Source organism: Hyperolius riggenbachi, chromosome 6 (genome assembly GCF_040937935.1).
Source record: "Hyperolius riggenbachi isolate aHypRig1 chromosome 6, aHypRig1.pri, whole genome shotgun sequence".
In the NCBI taxonomy this organism is placed as follows: Eukaryota; Metazoa; Chordata; class Amphibia; order Anura; family Hyperoliidae; genus Hyperolius; species Hyperolius riggenbachi.
The window spans coordinates 317,477,972-317,496,330 of NC_090651.1; the positions used below are offsets into that span (position 1 = coordinate 317,477,972).

Sequence of the window (18,359 nt, forward strand, 5' to 3'; positions counted from 1 at the left end):
GGGGGCAGGTCTGGCTATGTATATTTAACTGGAGGGAGAGGTCTGGCTCCCTGTATTTCTATGCATATGAGATATACTGTACATGCATACAGATATATTATCAGATATATATATATATATATATATATATATATATATATATATATATATATATATATGTCCCCAATATCCCCCACCAGCTGGGATCACCTGATGCCGTATTCATGTCCTTTGCTTGAACCGCCAGCTTGAACCGGTTGCTTGAACCGCCAGCAGAAAGAACACACACCTACTCCAAAATTCTCACTGAACCTCCATCAACATCTTGCAGCCCTCCTGAAACTCCTAGTGGCTTTCTGCCATCCTCCTTGCATGGAAGCCGGCGCGTTACCTGACCTGCCTAGAGTCAAGTGATACGCCTGCTGCCGTGCACAGAGGACGTCGGAAAACCACTAGGAGCATGCTAGGAGCTTCAGAAAGGCTACAAAACGTTGCTGGAGGCTTGGTAAGTATTTTACAGCCTGCAAACCAGTCCAAACCCCCCCCCCCCCCAAAAAAAAAAAAATGTATACCCAGGTGTATATGAAGAGTATACACTCCCTCTCTTAATCCCTGTCCATCCCGGTATGCCCGCTCTCAATGCTATTGAAATCATAGCTCCTACAGAAAGTAGAGCTGCAACCTGAAAAATGATGTCTGCGTGTCCTTACAGCGCATGCGCAGGCTTTGTCTCCTCTAATTATTTACGACTCTCTGCAGCGCATCATAGTTCCGTGCACTATGACACGGGCCACGCAGAAGGGAGGAAGAAATTAGAGGAGACTGAGCCGGCGCATGCGCTGTAAAAGAGAAATAAAAAGCAATGAATAATTGCTACATATACTCTTCACACTGTAAATTTTTCACACTGGTGCTTTGTGTTGGACACAGAAGAAGATCTACAAAATTAAGGGATTGCATCACACAAGCAATGTGACACATACAACTAAGTATTCTGCATAAATATATGTTTTTGAAATGCATTGTACTAACAATGTCATTGCATTTCTTTTGCGATTATTTAGTCCAACACAATGTGTCAGTGTCAGAGATCGTACAACAAAAGAGAAGAAACGTATACTTGTTTATGAAAAACATTTATTTTTTTGGGTTTGCCATGTCACGTGTATATATATATATTTTTTTTTGTTTTGCAACTGGCAAATTTTTTTTTTTTTTTTAGTAAAAAAATAATGGAAAATAAAACAAAAAACTTTAAAGGGGAACTTCAGCATAAACAAACATACTGTCATTAAAGAGGAACTCCAGTGAAAATAATGTAATAAAAAAAGCGCTTCATTTTTACAATAATTATGTATAAAATATTAGGCATCACGCCTGCCCCCGGTGCCCATTAATTGGGCATTTATCTCGTCCTGCCGGGCCGATTTTTCCCGCAGCTCCAGGACCTGCTGCTGTAGGAGATTGAACTCCCGGACCGGCACTCCTGTCTCATGCCTCCTCACCCTTGCCTTCAGCCTCCTTAGTTCCCGTCTCACTAGTAAGTGAGTGGAAAGTGGAACTGTGGAAAGAATAGGGAAAATAGGTTAACCTGATTGATACAATGATTATACATTTTACATGTAAACAAAAAAAAAAGAAAAGAAACCTGTAATGTAAAGCTTATACAATAACATTTAGGGCCCTGTTCCACCATAGAAGTAATGCGAAGGTGGCCACCTCGCTGCATCACTTCCGCATCTCCCAATGCAGAAGTGATTAGAGGATATGGGACGCAGATGCAGCCCTGCGAGAATCTGCAGCATGCTGAAGATTCTTGGATCAGTCTACACCGCTCCGCAGAACCTGAACGCAATAGAAACTATACCATTACCGTGCAATGGTCTCAGGACACCCGCGGTGTGCCATATCGTACCACATGTAATGGAAATGGACCTGACTGTAGTTAACCTAATATGAGATATTACTTATACAGTGAAAGCAGTAGAGTTTTGTACCGTGTTAGCCATCAGAAAAAAGCAAGACATTTTTGATCAGGATGATACCATTTATTGGCTAACTTAAAGGGAACCTAAACTGAGAAGGATACGGAGGTTTCCTTTTAAAATAATACCAGTTGCCTGGCTCTCCAGCTGCTCCTGTGTCTCTAATACTTTCAGCCACATCCCCTCACCAAGCATGCAGATCAGGTGCTCTGACTGAAGTCAGACTGGATTAGCTGCTTGTTTCAGGTATGTGATTCAGCCACTACTGATCTCTTTGGCTGCAGCAGGACTGCCAGGCAACTGGTATGGTTTAAAAGTAAATACCCATATCCCTCTCAGTGTAGGTTGCCTTTAAAAGACTAAGAGCATGCAAGCTTTCAACTGTAGAGCCTTCTTCGGGCTTAAATCCTGAATGTTTACAAACAGATGGAATGGACAGCTATATACATGCAACATCCCAAGGGGATACATTTTTTTAAACAGAGCAGAGTTAGTTAGCTGAGATAAACAGAGCAGAGTTAGTTAGCTGAGATAACACATTTGTTTACACAGTACTCTCAGCTAACTAACTCTGCTCTGTTTCCCCTAGGGCAGGGATGTCAAACCGGTCCTACGAGGGCCGAGATCCTCACAAATTTTTGGCACAGCTCAAATAAATTGATGGGTCTGCATCGGGATAGGTGTGTTCCATCAGGTACAACACATTCCTCTCTTTCTCAGTCCATCCTAAACATTGGCATGGATCGGGCCCTCCAGGACTGGAGTTTGACACGTGTCCTAACTAAGGCATCTTAATGACATGTATGTGTGTGTAAAAAAAAATTATGTATCCCCTTGGGATGTTGCATGTATATAGCTGTCCATTCCATCTGTTTGTAAGCATTCAGGATTTAAGCCCGAAGAAGGCTCTAGTCTACAGTCGAAAGCTTGCATGCTCTTTTAATTTTTTTGAAGTTAGCCAATAAATGGTATCATCCTGATCCAAAACCTATTAATTATACAATGCAATATTTTTACCAGTTTGGAGGCTTCCAGCAAATCGCCTGGCCACTCGCTGGCTGCGATATGAGGGGCCTGGGGAGGAAGACCGGGAGGTGCTAGGTCCAGGGGCATCTCCTTCCTGCAGGTCCTGGGGCTGCGCAGCAGACGGTGGGGTCCTGCCCTGTCTGGGGGCACGTCCTGGGCCTTGCTGTGCAGGTGGGGGATGAGAAGCAGATCCAGCTGTAATAAAGAATAATAAATAATATAATGAGAACGAAATATGTCATGAAATAGGTAAAAAGTATTAAGTTTTTACTCAAACTCATTATTTTTTTTAATTGCTGGTGTATCCAACTGCTGGCAGTCTCTCTCACATCACCTCGTCCCTGCGATCAGACTGCAGCCCGAGCCTCCGTTCCCCGCTCTGCAGCCAGCCCCGTGATGCAGAATATCCGAATCTCGGCTTGATGATGTCATCAAGCCCAGACCCAGTTAAGGGCATCACCGGGCTGCGTGTAGAGCGGGGAACGGAGGCTCAGGCTGCAGCCTGATCGCAGGAACGAGGTGAGGTGAGAGAGACGGCTTGCGATCTACCCACAAAGGGGGCTGCCTGAATGGGGGGTGGGATATCTGACTATCCATACTGGGGGATTAAGGACCCCTGGTGAGGGGTGGGGTGAGGTGTTAAAATGTGCAGCTGGGGTGACTAATAAAATAATGTGGATACATATACCCATTTTGGATTTAAAAAAAAAATATTCTGGGTGCAGATCTGGCTATAATGGGGGTGGGGGGGGGGGTGGGGGTGGGGGGGGAACTAATCCTGAGTGCACACACTAATCCAGAGGGCACATCTGGCTATAATTGCACTGGTCCATAAGGGGGAAACAAGGTCTGGATGTGAAGTGTTTAAACACAGAAAAAAGAAAAATTCTAATACCGTTTATTTCTTTATTGGACATGAAAGAATATGACTCTTAAAGTGAATGGGTACCACTTTAAAAATAAAAAAGTCAGATACTCACCTAAGGAGAGGGAAGGCTCGGTCCTAATGAGCCTTCCCTCTCCTCTCCCAGTGCCCGGTCCCGCGCAGGATCCCCCGTAGCAGTATTCGACCAGTTCTGTCAAATACTGCCACTTCCACCGCCGAAGGGAGGTTTCGGAAGCCTTCGGGAGCAATCGGGCTCCCGAAGATGGGCCAATCCATACTACGCATGCGCACTCTGACGCATTCGCGCATGCGTAGTATGGAGTATGGAGTACTCCTGAAAACCTCCGAATTCCCTGCGTTGGCAGATGCGAACGGGGGAGCCAGCACAGCACCGAGGGCACCGGGAGAGGAGAGGGAAGGCTCATTAGGACCGAGCCTTCCCTCTCCTTAGGTGAGTATCTGACTTTTTTATTGTAAAACTGGTACCCATTCGCTTTAAATACAGTAAAATATAAATAGGATAGGATATAAAGAGCGCTCCTGAACGTAGACTGGGGCAATGGTTCATCTTTAGTAGGAATAAGCCCCTGCGCACACAGCAAATATATCAAAGGAGTGGCTTTGAGACAACTCTGTGTATGTATGCCCTTGAGTTGAGAGGCCAAGCAAGAGCATAGGCATCAATAAAATTTAATAACTCTGGAGAGATCTTAAAATGGCTATGCACCACAGCCGGATCATCCACAAGGCAAACCTTGGCAGTTGCCAAGGTCATGGAGAGGACCAAAGAGCCTGATGGACGATAGCACCTATCAAATCCTTGTAAAAAATACCAGGTGATCAACAGTGGTTATCAAGTTGCATTCCACAAAGTATGATATAAGGCCCTTTTTTACACTAGCTGCGTTTTTGGTAAAAATGCAAAACGCATGCGTTTTTCCAAATTCAATAGTGCAGGTGCATGTCTGCGCAATTACGATGCGTTTTGTGTTTTTTCTTTTTCAATCAATACAACACTTTTCAGCCACAGTAAAAAAGCAAAGCAAACACATAAAAAACTCACTAAAGCATTTACATCAAAATATCTAGATGCATTGCACAAATAACGTGTTTACGTTTGTGTTTTGCAGTGGAAAGGGCCCATACTCTTAGGGCTCAAACCCACTAGAGCGCTTTTATGCGCGTTTTGAGTGTTTTGTGCACCGCCCTGCGATCCCGCAAAATGCTCTGGTAATGTTAATGGGTGGCCCAAATTCCACTACAGCGGTCGCAGTTTTCTATGTTCGATTTCGGGTGCGTTACCGCTTCCAATAGAAAATGTTGGAGTGCTGCTGGAACCGTTTACCTTTTTTAAAGCGCTGGACAAAAAATGCATTTATGATTCCCACAATGCTTTTTTTGTCCAGAAAATAATTTAAAAAAAAAAAAAAACCACCCAAACAGAACACTAATCGATAATCGCAAAACGCTGTAGACGCTAGGAACTCCCATACAAAAACCGCAAACCGTGCAAAAACCGCTAACGCAAACCGCTAAACAACCGGTTGCAAAATGCTCCAAAAAAACAAAACACTCAGCAAATACTGCACAAATATCATCACTATGCCCACACAGGAGGCAGGAGCACAAAAAATAATTTAGGTAACCCATTTTAGAATTATTCCATAACGAAAACAAAATGTGGAAAAAGTGATGAGCTCATCTGTGAATATTAAACGGATAATTTTTCCGTATATAGTACTACACAACTCTATTATAATATTCACTGCACAAGGTATTTTTATAGTATAATTAGATACCGTATAAAAAACCCAAGATACACATACATAAACTAGTAGTTTTCTGACTTACATGACAGGGCTTCCTCAATGCTCTTGACGAGCTCTTTGTCCCTCCTTTTCAGGTCGCTCCACATCATCTGGACCTGCTTCACCCTCAAGTTCCTGCTGAATTGGGTCCTCAGCAGTAACTGGACCTTCCTCACCACCCGCTTTTTGTACTTCCCCACCACCAGGTCATATCGACCTCTTGTAAATTCCTGAAAAAAAATTTGACAGTATTCATGAGCACTGTATGGATTATACATTTTTTAATTAGGATTAACTTTACTTAAATCATAATGTTTCAACATTATAAAAATGATATAAGTATCACCCTACTTTATCTGGTCCCCCATCCTTTGGCCAAATGTAATTTCCACCCATAGGCTATCATTCATTAAAGTGTGGTCGGTAACAAAATCTGTGCGGGAAAGTACCGCTTTCGGTATTTTAGACTTCTGGTGGTCATTCATACAAATGTTGCCAGTTGCGATATACTGTAAGTGCGGTGATTCCCCGAAAAAGCCTGGTGGTAGGCTTGCGGAAACAGAGAAGCTGCCCGAGTCCCTCCGTGCGCTGCTCTCTCTGCTGCTGCTTGGGAGGTCTGTGTCCCATTCAGTTACATGTATTCCACATGCTTATCGCTACTTCCTAGGGAGCGATAATCCCCGTCCGCATAACGCTTGGTCTAATCTTTATGAATTGACATTTTGTTACCTTTTTTTAGATAATCACCGCACAAGGCGGTAATTTATCGCTGTGCTCGGGAATGACAGCTTTTGATGCGGAAACAGCCTTTATATGAATGCACATTTTGCTAAGTGCTCGGTAAAGTCAGCTGTTTTCAGAATTTGCGCATGCAGGAATGCTTGAGGCTAATTTCACACCAGGACGTTGCGTTAGAGGGGGCGTTAAGGTCGCATAACGTTCCCCTAACTCAACGCCTGGTGGTGCTGGTGCTGGATCTGGACGTCAGAGTGAGCCGCGTTGTGCAGCTCACTCTGGCGTCAGTGATGCCGTGATGCGCACTCTTGTGCGCATGCGGCATCACGTGGTCCCGCCGGCCAATCGCCGCACAGAGCGGATGCTCCAGGAAGTAAACACTGCACGTCACAACGCGCAGTGCATATTAATTAGCCATGTGCCTGGACGCTCTCCGCTCCTCCCCAACATTACTGAGCATGTGCAAGCAGTCTAACGCGGCTTAGCCGCGTCTAAAGTACTGCATGCAGTACGTTGTCTTGTGACGCAGCGTTACAATGTAACGCAACGTCCGCACTGTGAACAGCCCCATTGATTTTTCATTACTGTGCGGTGGGCTGCGTTACAGGCTGCTCTAACGTGCGCCTGTAACGTCCCACTGTGAAACCAGCCTTATGAATGATAGCCAATGTGATTGGTAAATATTGTGAATTTGTGTTCGTGAACATGTTAAAGGACTTCCGAGGCCAAAAAGAAGAAAATTACACTATACCTTTTTAATATCTGAATCCACGGAGGACGTCCAGCGCGTCCTCCGCACCGTACCGCCGTCATTGCAGCCCTTTTCGTTCCCCCATGGCTCGGCCCGACCCCACTGAACGGGTCGCATGTATTCCACAAGTAAGATGGCCGCCACCTTGAGCCGCGGCTGCGCAGTACGCTTTGCCGCGAGTGCGATTGCGCAGCCTTTAGCCCGCCTCCCACCGCATACTGGGTACGGGAGGCGGGCTAAAGGCTGCGCAGTCGCACTCGCGGCAAAGCGTACTGCGCAGCCGCGGCTCAAGGCGGCCATCTTACTTGTGGAATACATGCCACCCGTTCAGTGGGGTCGGGCCGAGCCATGGGGGAACGAAAAGGGCTGCAATGACGGCGGTACGGTGCGGAGGACGCGCTGGACATCCTCCATGGATTCAGATAATAAAAAGGTATAGTGTCATTTTTTTCTTTTTGGCCTCGGAAGTCCTTTAAAGTGAACCTTAAGTGAGGAAAAAAAATTGAGTTTTACTCACCTGGGGCTTACCTCAGCCCCCTGCAGCTGATCGGTGCCCACGACGAGTCGCTCTGATGCTCCGGGTCCCGCCGGCGGCCACTTCCGGTTTCGCCGTCAGGACCCGTCAGGCTGGGGAACGCGGCTCATGCTACGCGTTCCCAGCCAAAATAGCACCCCTATGCGGCCATATGTCCGCATAGGCACCCGTATGCGGACATATGGCCGCATAGGGGTGCTATTTTGGCTGGGAACGCGTAGCATGAGCCGCGTTCCCCAGCCTGACGGGTCCTGACGGCGAAACCGGAAGTGGCCGCCGGCGGGACCCGGAGCATCAGAGCGACTCGTCGTGGGCACCGATCAGCTGCAGGGGGCTGAGGTAAGCCCCAGGTGAGTAAAACTCAATTTTTTTTCCTCACTTAAGGTTCACTTTAACAAAATGTCCGTTCATGAGCAGATGAAAATATTGGAGTGCTGCTGAAACCGTTTACCGTTTTTAAAGCGCTGAACAAAAAATGCATTTATGATTCCCACAATGCATTTTTTGTCCAGAAAAAAAAAAAAAAAAAAATTCAGAACACTAATCAATAATCACAAAACAATGTAGACACTAGGAACTCCCATACAAAAAACGCAAACCGTGCAAAAAACGCTAACGTAAACCGCTAAACAACCGCTTGCAAAATGCTCCAAAAAAAACAAGACGCTAGCGTCTGCGGGAGCGTTTTGCGATTTTTAGTGGGTTCCTAGACTTAATGTTCAGGCGTGCAATGAGTGTAACGTAAGTTTACTGTACTATTACAATATAATATCACTAACATTTAGCAAAATACAGTGTGAATGTGTCTCTACTATTAAAGGGACTCAGCCGCGACACTCAGCCAAGCGTCGCCCCCACACTTGCTGGTATAGGAAGAGGCACGTCATTACGTCAGCCGATACGCGTCATGACGGCGGCCGGCATGACAGTCCTGCGCATGCGCAGTAAACCCACGTATGCGCAGGACTGTCACGTCATGACGCGTAGCTCGCAGTCCCTTTAACAGTAGTGGTACAAGCAAAGTTACAGTGACAAATAAAATAAAAAACCCTCTGCAACACCTATGATACACTTTTTAAAGTAAAATATAAATAAATGCATAGAAACAATACCAAATAAATGCATTTTGTTCAAAATACATTGCTTACCTCAATCACCATCCTTTTCAACTCGGGTGGGTTTTTTGGAGGCATGCTGGATGTGCCCTGGACTCCCTGCAGGCTGCAATCAAAGTCTGTGTGGTGTCCAGGTCTTTCCCACGAGTCTCTGTCTTTTTTTTACAGCTTCCTGTTGATTTTTACGCATTAGCCAATCACAGCCTATGAAGCTGAGCGTGCCCGGAGCGCATACGTACGCGTACGTACTGACGCATTTACGCAATAGCTACCATAGTGATAGGCGGCTATTGCGTACACGCTCGCCCGCATGCGTCAAAACGTACGCATAGGTGGTAATTACCGTAGTACACGTAACAATATATCGTAAGCGCATACATTACGGTACCCTTACGCGTAACCGCGTAAGTTTACGCGTAATTACAGAGATGACCCGTAGATAATGTAGTACGTCGTAACCGTAATTGCGTAATGCGTAATTGCGTAGAATTACGCGTAATGACCCGTAAGCGTAGATTTTTCCATTACGATCAGCACTGACGCGAACTACCCAGATAATCCGAACTTTTTCCGCTATCCGAACTCGGATTCAGATTCCAGATTTCTGTGTAAATCTGAATAGCGATATCCGAGTTAACTCGGATATCAATCTGAAATCCGGAATCCGGTTGGATACTTAGGTCGGATATCCGAATCCGGATACTGTAACCATGGAGATGATGTCCATGAAGTCATTGAGCCAATCAGAGGGCTCCCAGTCTAAGCCCAAGCACCCAATCACAGAAGGGAACCCTGGCCAGCCCCCCCTGTATATAAGGAGGGGTGACATGATGAGAAATCTCGTCCTTGCTTGTGTGACTGCTCACTGAGAGACATGCTCCAGTGCTGCTGCTGGCCTAGCAAGTGCTGTATACAGTGATAAACCTAAAGCTTTTGAGTGCTAAACACCTTCACTACACTATTGTTATATTGTTTTTAGTTAGCTAGCTTGATTTCATTCAGTGACAGTCAGACTCTGTGCTGCAGCAGATGCTAGTTAGGTCCTGTGTCTGTGTGTGTTATGCACAGACCAGGCCTGCTGCTGGCCTGGTACTATTAGCCTTAGCCACAGTATAGGTTATGGAATAGGATTACTGTGTTATTGTGTAGTTAGTACTGCAGTGCTAGTTAGTTGTTAGAGTAGTACTGTGTTAACTTACTACAGATCACTGTAGTGCTGCTGTGCTGAGCAGTGTCAGTGTGACAGTTAGACCGTTAGTGTGCACTGTCTTCTACTCTGCTGTCTGTCACTCTGTGCTGATTTGCTTTAAAGTCCTACCCCGATTTTAAAAAAGCACAACTTTCAAATACCCCACATCATCTGGCTGAAGCAAGCTGGCGCTGGCAGTGGTCAGACTCAGAGTACCAGAACCCCCTCTGCCACTCTTACCGACACTGAGGCCTGTTCAGGCAGCCAGTCCTCAGTGGCCTCCTCTGCTCCCTCCACCGCTTCTGTGCAAGGAAAAAACGCCACCAGACCCTGTTGGGCGAGTCTTTCCCTGTTGTTGGCAAGAGGGGGACATGAAGTGGCTGGGAATCACTATGCCTGTCTTACCACCCTTTACCACCACCACCCTAACCTCCTGGCTCCTCCTGATTGTTAACTATTACTAACTAAGCCGCCTGGTGCACAATTTTTTTTACAGCCATGGTACCAACGCTACATGCCATGTACACGTGCCACGTCCGGAATGCTCCTGGCACACGTTACACCTGCTGCTGCATTGCCCTGCTCCTGCTGCTTGTGCTGCTCCCGCCACCAGGGTGCCACAGGCCACTGCTGCTGTGCTGATACAACCTATATTTAACCCAAAACACAATTGCTGTGTAATTTTTTTGAGGTGTCTGGGCTGAAAACTTTCATGTCCCAGTTGTGCGGTTGGACTTTGGACACAATGTGGGCTGCACGACCGCTGTCTGGAACCTACCGGTAGTCCTGATGTTAATTTACAGCCATTTTTTTTTGTATTTTAACTCCCCACATAATCAATTAGTGTTTCTCTTTAAAAAAACATGATGCTACATGCATCATTTACTCTAAAAACGTTTTAGAAGCAATTTAAAGGCCACTTCCGGTTTTCTATCCGGATATCCGAATCAATCCGGATTTCCCAGATAATGGGATCAGATTCGGATACCGGAACGTTCGGATTTGAATATCCGATTCGGATCCGGATATCTGGGTATCCGTATCCGAATCAATTCGTATTTTAAAAAGGGGTATATGAGTATCCCTGCTCCTGTGAGGTAAATCCGGGCCTGCTTCTTCACGTTCCCGTGCTATTGCGGACGGGAACACGAAGAAGGATACGTTTGGCCAGGGCTGTGGAGGCGCAATTGCCGTCGACTTACATATCGGCGGTAACGAAAATGCACCGCAGTGGGAGAAACGCTTGTAATTTTCATCCTCACTTGCCAAGTGATTCGCCTGATAACTCCGATAGGTTCCTCCCAAGTATAATGTAGCTACACAGGATAGCACAACTGTAGCCCTAAGGCCGGTTACACGTTAAAAACGTGCAGCAGAACGGCTCCTGTACGCGTTGCGGCGTGTCGTCGGGAATCTGCGGTGCGACGCTGATTAGCGGCAGTAGTAGGTAATTAACCCGAAGGGAAAACGCCGATTCCCGACGATAAAATGCGCCCGGATACGTCGTACCGCAACGCATCGAAACGCAGCGTCGGGTGTGAAAGGTAAAATGAAAGTCTATGGACTTTCCTTTTACCTTGGTTAACGCAAAGTATAGTCTTGCGTTAAAACGCCGAAAAAGGGCTCTGCTGTGAAAGAAGTGTATGTGCAAAAGACAATCAGTTACAATATGGTCTGTGTGTGTGTGTGTGTGTGTGTGGGGGGGGGGGGGGGGGGGAGGGGGTAGATGACAACTAGCACACTCCAACTGGGGAGGGGATTACCGATCATCTGAATTCAGAAGAATATAGTGGCTGCCATGTTTGTTTCCTTTTAAACCAGTTCCCTGGCAGTCTTACTGATATCTTTGGCTGCATTGGTGTCTAAATATAACACACCTGGGACAAGCATGTGGCTAATACAGTCAGACTTCATTTAAGGCACCTGATCTAGGGCTGAGCTCTCGGATTCCGAATTTCGAGTTTGCCATCGGAATTTGGCAGTTCCGAGTAAGCACTCGAAACTCGAAAATTCTGCAATTCCGAGTACCGAATTCGTGTTTACATTGAAGTTAATTGTGCTAAATTCTGTGGTGAATTGTGAAGCCCCCTTACATGCTATCATCACCAAATTTGGCATGTATATTAAGCAGATGAGTAGGAACATGGTAAAAAAAATTTATGAAAAGAGCTTATAGTTTTTGAAATAAACGATTTTAAAGTTTCATAGGAAAAATGATTTTTAAACTGTGTAAAATGACACTGCTGCAGAGCAGGTTACTGCATTCCGAGTTCTGTATAAATATTGTACACATTTCATGAAAACAGACAGCGTGGGGTCCCCCCTCCCAAGCCTCCTTAACCCCTTGTCCCCCATGCAGGCTGCGATAGCCAGAATGCGGAGCCCTGGCCACGTGGGGCTTCGCACCCTGAGCTATACCAGCCCGCATGGTTCATGGTATGGGGGGGCTCTGGAGGAGAGGGGCGGCCAACCTCCCCCTCTCCCCCAGAGCCCTTGTCCAATCCATGGACAAGGGGCTCTTCCCCACCTCCGGTGCCCCAGGAGGAGGTGGGGGCCGCCGACGTCCTGGGGGGTTCATGGTGCCACCCGGGGTTCCCCTTTAACAAGCGGACCCCGGAAGCCGCCCCCTCCCCAGGAGAAATGAGTATAGGGGTACACGGTACCCCTTACCCATTTCAGCAGAGTTAAAAAAAGAAATAAAAACACGACAACGACATACTTACCTTGGGATAATCTCACGCCAGTAACCTAAGGAGTGGTCCCACGCCAGTATCCTCTTAGGACATCTCACCACCCTCCCACACTGACGAACTCCCACCACTGAATGGTCACAGTCAGCCTCTGCATCTGTATAGCAGAGGCTGAGAACACGAAAATTTTGCCTTTAAAACAAGAAATTTCGGCAAACAGTGATGCAATCAAAATGGCCACTGGGAAATCCCTGATCGCTGGAGGCCACACTAGAGTGGCGAAACCAGTGATTTTTCACATAGATGGTGGGTCCAGGTGACCAGAGCAGGAGGTGCCCTAATCCCCTGGACCCACCCATTCATGTGAAATAACGCGTATTCTGACATTCTGAGGTGGCCTCCGGGGAACGGGGATTCTCCAGCAGCCATTTTGTTTATGACACTGTTTGCCGAAAATTCTTGTTTTAGCAAACAATTTTCGTGTTTCTAGTTTATGCAATACAGATTACAGAGGCTGTCTACAGCCATTCATCCCCAGGAGTTCTGCAGGATCGGCAGGTGCGCGGGACCTCCTAAGAGAATAGAGGGGGGCACAGCGCAGGAAGGTGGGAAAGTGGGCACAGAGCGGCGGGGAGGGAGGGAAGCCTCCCCTCCCTCACCTAGGGCCCCCCTCCCTTGCACACTCCCCCCCCCACCTCCAGAATTTCAGCCAGCCAGCGGAACGGCTTACCGAGAGCGATAGCTCTGTGTGCCGCTGGTCTGGTATTCTGCACTGACACTGTCCAATCACGCTCTCGCAGTACTTCCTGTGAGAGCGTAATTGGACAATGCAATGCAGGAGACCAGACCAGCGGCACACAGAGCTCTTCTCTCGGTAAGTGATTCCCGCTCGCTGCCGCTGCTGGCTGCAATTTTGGAGTGGGAGCACGGAAGGTTGACCCTGGGTGAGGGAGGGGGGAAGGCTTCCACTCCTCCCCGCCACTCTGTGCCCACTGCCCCCTCTTCCAGCATGGGGGCCCCCACTAGCTGGTGACCTGCCTACCTAAACTGGGGACACCTATAGACCTGGGTATATCTATACTGGGGACAACTATATACCTGCCTACCTAAACTTGGAAACTTGGCAGCGAGCCGGAATCACTTACCGAGAGAAGAGCTCTGTGTGCCGCTGCTGGTCTGGTCTCCTGCATTGCATTGTCCAATTACGCTCTCACAGGAAGTACTGCGAGAGCGTGATTGGACAGTGTCAGTGCAGAATATCAGACCAGCGGCACACAGAGCTATCGCTCTCGGTAAGCCGTTCCGCTGGCTGGCTGGAATTCTGGAGGTGGGGGGGGGGGGGGGTGCGCAGGGGGGGGCCCTAGGTGAGGGAGGGGAGGCTTCCCCCCTCCCCGCCGCTTTGTGCCCACTTTCCCACCTTCCTGCGCTGTGCCCCCCTCTATACTCTTAGGAGATCCCGCGCACCTGCCGATCCTGCAGAACTCCTGGGGATGAATGGCTGTAGACAGCCTCTGCAATCTGTATTGCATAAGCTAGAAACACGAAAATTTTTACTAAAACAAGAATTTTCGGCAAACAGTATCATAAACAAAATGGCTGCTGGGGAATCCCCGTTCCCACGGAGGCCACCTCAGAGTGTCAGAATACGCGTTATTTCACATGAATCGGTGGGTCCAGGGGATTAGGGCACCTCCTGCTCTGGTCACCTGGACCCACCATCTATGTGAAAAATCACTGGTTTCGCCACTCTAGTGTGGCCTCCAGCGATCGGGGATTTCCCAGTGGCCATTTTGATTGCATCACTGTTTGCCGAAATTTCTTGTTTTAAAGGCAAAATTTTCGTGTTCTCAGCCTCTGCTATACAGATGCAGAGGCTGACTGTGACCATTCAGTGGTGGGACTTCGTCAGTGTGGGAGGGAGGTGGGATGTCATAAGAGGATACTGGCGTGGGACCACTCCTGAGGTTACTGGCGTGAGATTATTGCAAGGTAAGTATCCCTGGTTAATTTAGAACAATAAAGGACTTTTTTCGTTGTCGTGTTTTTATTTCTTTTTTAACTCTGCTGAAATGGGTAAGGGGTACCGTGTACCCCTATACTCATTTCTCCTGGGGAGGGGGTGGCTTCCGGGGTCCGCTTGTTAAAGGGGAACCCCGGATGGCACCATGAACCCCCCAGGACGTCGGTGGCCCCCACCTCCTCCTGGGGCACCGGAGGTGGGGAAGAGCCCCTTGTCCATGGATTGGACAAGGGCTCTGGGGGAGAGGGGGAGGTTGGCCGCCCCTCTCCTCCAGAGCCCCCCCCCCCATAGCATGGACCATGCAAGCTGGTATAGCTCAGGGTGCCAAGCCCCACGTGGCCGGGACTCCGCATTCTGGCTATCCCAGCCTGCATGGGGGACAAGGGGTTAAGGAGGCTTGGGGGGGGGACCCCACGCTGTCTGTTTTCATGAAATGTATACAATATGTATACAGAACTCGGAATGCAGTAACCTGCTCTGCAGCAGTGTCAACATTTTTCTTATGAAACTTTGAAATCGATTTGCTCAAAAACTATAAGCTCTTTTCACAAATTTTTTTTTTACCATGTTCCTACTCATCTGCTTAACATACATGCCAAATTTGGTGATGATAGCATGTACGGGGGCTTTACAAATAACCGCAGAAGTTAACACTATTTAATTCAATAGAAATGCACTCGGAACACGAAAATTCGGAACACGAAACTCGGTTTTCGCATGCGGTACACGAAATTTCGACGAAATCCCTAACCTGATCTACATGAGGCAAAGGATGAGCTGGACAGCCAGGCAATATGCATTGTTTAAAAGGAAATAAATGTGTCAGCCTCCATATTTCTCTCACTTCAGGTGAGCTTTAAAGAGGAACTCCAGTGAAAATAATGTAATAAAAAAGTGCATAATTTTTACAATAATTATGCATAAATAATTTACTCAGTGTTTGCCCATTGTAAAATCCTTCCTCTCCCTGATTTACATTCTGACTTTTTCCACATGGACCCATATGCAATTCACTTTTTTACCTAGGTGATATTTTCACAACTTGCAAATAAAATGCCTTTTAAAACCACCAGCAAACAAATAAATGCTCAAAATAATTTTGATGGGACTTTTTCACATACTTTTTGGGCTTTTTCCATAGTAAAGTGCTAACAAGTAATTTAAAATCGAAGATGAAAAATTATCTTCTAGGAGAAAACACATGTGAAAAAGTTAATTGCATATGTCCCATGGTGACATTTTTACTGCTGGCAGGTGATGTCAGTGGCAGGAGATGCGGCTTGCTTTTATGGCAGTTGGACCCAAGGTCCTGACATCCCCCTGTGGGAGGGGTTTCACCACAATATCAGCCATACAGAGCCCCCTGATGATCCATTTGTGAAAAGGAAAAGATTTCTCATGGGAAAGGGGGTTTCAGCTACTGATTGGGATGAAGTTCAATTCTTGGTCACGGTTTCTCTTTAACTACTTCCGGATCTTTGCTACAGACATCTACACCCCTGTATACTTCACTCACTGTATACTTCTTTTGCTACGCATATCTACGCCCCTGTATACTTCACTTGCGGAACAATATGCGTATTGTTTACTTACCGTCATCATTTGCGATCGTCGCACCTGTAATGAATTAAAGACGATGTCAGTGAGACATTGGCTTTTATTCACAAAACCAAAAGTAAACAGATGCATTCACTAGTTCCCGTCTAATCGCAAACTAAGTGTAGAGCCATCTTCTCCCCCCCCCCCCCCCAAAAAAAAAAGTAAAGATACACTGAAATTCACAATTATACACTATTAAATAAACAAATTAAATACATGTTTTTATTTTTTTTATCCCCTTCCACCCCTACTCCATAGTTCTCAAAATAAAACACTTGTAAAAAAAATTAAAAATCACATCATTAAAAAAACAAAAACATAAAGAGTTACTTTAGGGACTTTTTTTTAAATATGTATGTCATGAGGGTATATTGCTGTTAATTTTGCAAATAAAATTTTGTAATTAGTGATATAGAAATAAAACTCACTAAATGGAAAACAATACAACTGAATTTCCATATAAAATATTATCACCATACATTGTACTAAGGACACAATTTAAACATTGTAATAACCTTGACAAATGGGCAAATAAAATGTGTGGGTTTTATACACAGCCGCACATTTTATTTTAAAACTATAATGGCCAAAAAACGGAAAAATAATGATTTTTTTATTTTTATTTTCCTTATTATTCCCTTTAAAATGCATATAAAATAAAATAATTCTTAGCAAAAAATACCACCCAAAGAAGCCTAATTTGTGGCAAAAAATAAATAAATATATAGACCATTTCAGTGTGAAAATTAACAATAACGTTATCGGTGAATGAATGGGAGGAGCGCTGAAATGTGAAAATTGTTTTGGTTTTTAAAGGAAAAAACCTGTGATCCTGAAGTGGTTAATGAAGGAGGTGTCAGATGCTATAAAATGAAAAATGCATTGCCATTTGTAAAGATACAGTAATCTTATAGATCACTCATACATGGTACAAACATGGTACAATTTTTCATTTTTTTTTATTAGATAATTTTGTTTGATTATTTTGTTAGATCGAATTTAAAGTGGATCCGAGGTGAACTTTTACTCATTGCATAATTGTGTTCCTTTCCTATTGTTTATAGGGCATTCCTCAAGCCAAATACTTTTTTGTTTTAATACTCTAATTCCCTATAAACTAAACAAGCCCCGCCCACAGTTTTTCAGAGAGCCTTGGCAGTAGTAAGAGCTCATGGGAGCTCAGTCTAGGCAGGAGGAGGGGGAGGTATTACTAACCAGAGATTTCAGAGGCAGAGGGGAGGAGGGAGGAGGAGGGGGGATTAGGTTTTTTTCACAGTCTGAGTGCTGATGGTGTAGATAAGCCTGCCTCTGTGTAATATTTACAAACAACATGACTGCTGTCATTGTATCACAGGAAGAATTTAAACTTTACATAAGATATATAGACAAGTTACTTGTTATAGTTAGTTTTTCATCTCGGATCCGCTTTAAAGATTTTTTCAACATGTTCGATTGGATTTTTATTGAAAAAAATGAGATAATTAATCACTCGTTTCTCTTGATCAAAAAAAAAAAAGATTATTGTTTTACTTTCATTTGATTCGATCATTTTGGTCGAATAAACAAGAAAATCAAACATTTTTATTGTATGGGCACCATTAGTTTGACCTGCAATGTGATAATAAATACAAATAATACATGATAAACAGAAAACCACATAAAAATAATAATCATCATAATAGTAGTAGTAATCAAAGATAAATAAAAGAAATAGCAAAGGTAATACTAATATAAAAATAAAATAAATACTGATGAAGTAAAAAAAAAAAACAGACATTGAAGGTAAAAAAGATTATTCAATAAGATTATTATGCAAATAACAAAAAAAACCTTGATTCAATGATAAAAATAAATAATAATGAAATATAATAATAAATAATGAAATACATAAAACGACAAAAAGAGGTGAGTAATGTTTTCTAAAACTTCATGGAACCTTTCTGGATGCAGGATTCTCAATCTAAAAATCTAGATAGACTCTTTATTTTACAACAACAACAACAAATATTATTTGTAAAGCGCTTTTCTTCCATGGGACTCA

General features: G+C 45.1%; 2 protein-coding genes across 2 annotated transcripts in view; one reads left to right on the forward strand and one right to left on the reverse strand.

Moving 5' to 3' along the window:
* Window positions 1-18,359, forward strand: part of LOC137522867 (galactoside alpha-(1,2)-fucosyltransferase 2-like) — a 95,225-nt gene that overhangs the window by 33,661 nt on the left and 43,205 nt on the right. The gene's annotated exons all lie outside the window — the stretch shown is intronic.
* On the reverse strand, window positions 1,244-8,898 carry LOC137521311 (uncharacterized). The gene is made up of 4 exons (XM_068240411.1): window positions 8,854-8,898; window positions 5,728-5,914; window positions 2,982-3,185; window positions 1,244-1,540 (listed from the first exon to the last, which is right to left on the reverse strand). Exons 1-4 carry the CDS (start codon window positions 8,896-8,898, stop codon window positions 1,344-1,346), a joined length of 633 nt encoding a protein of 210 aa, XP_068096512.1. The 3' UTR covers window positions 1,244-1,343.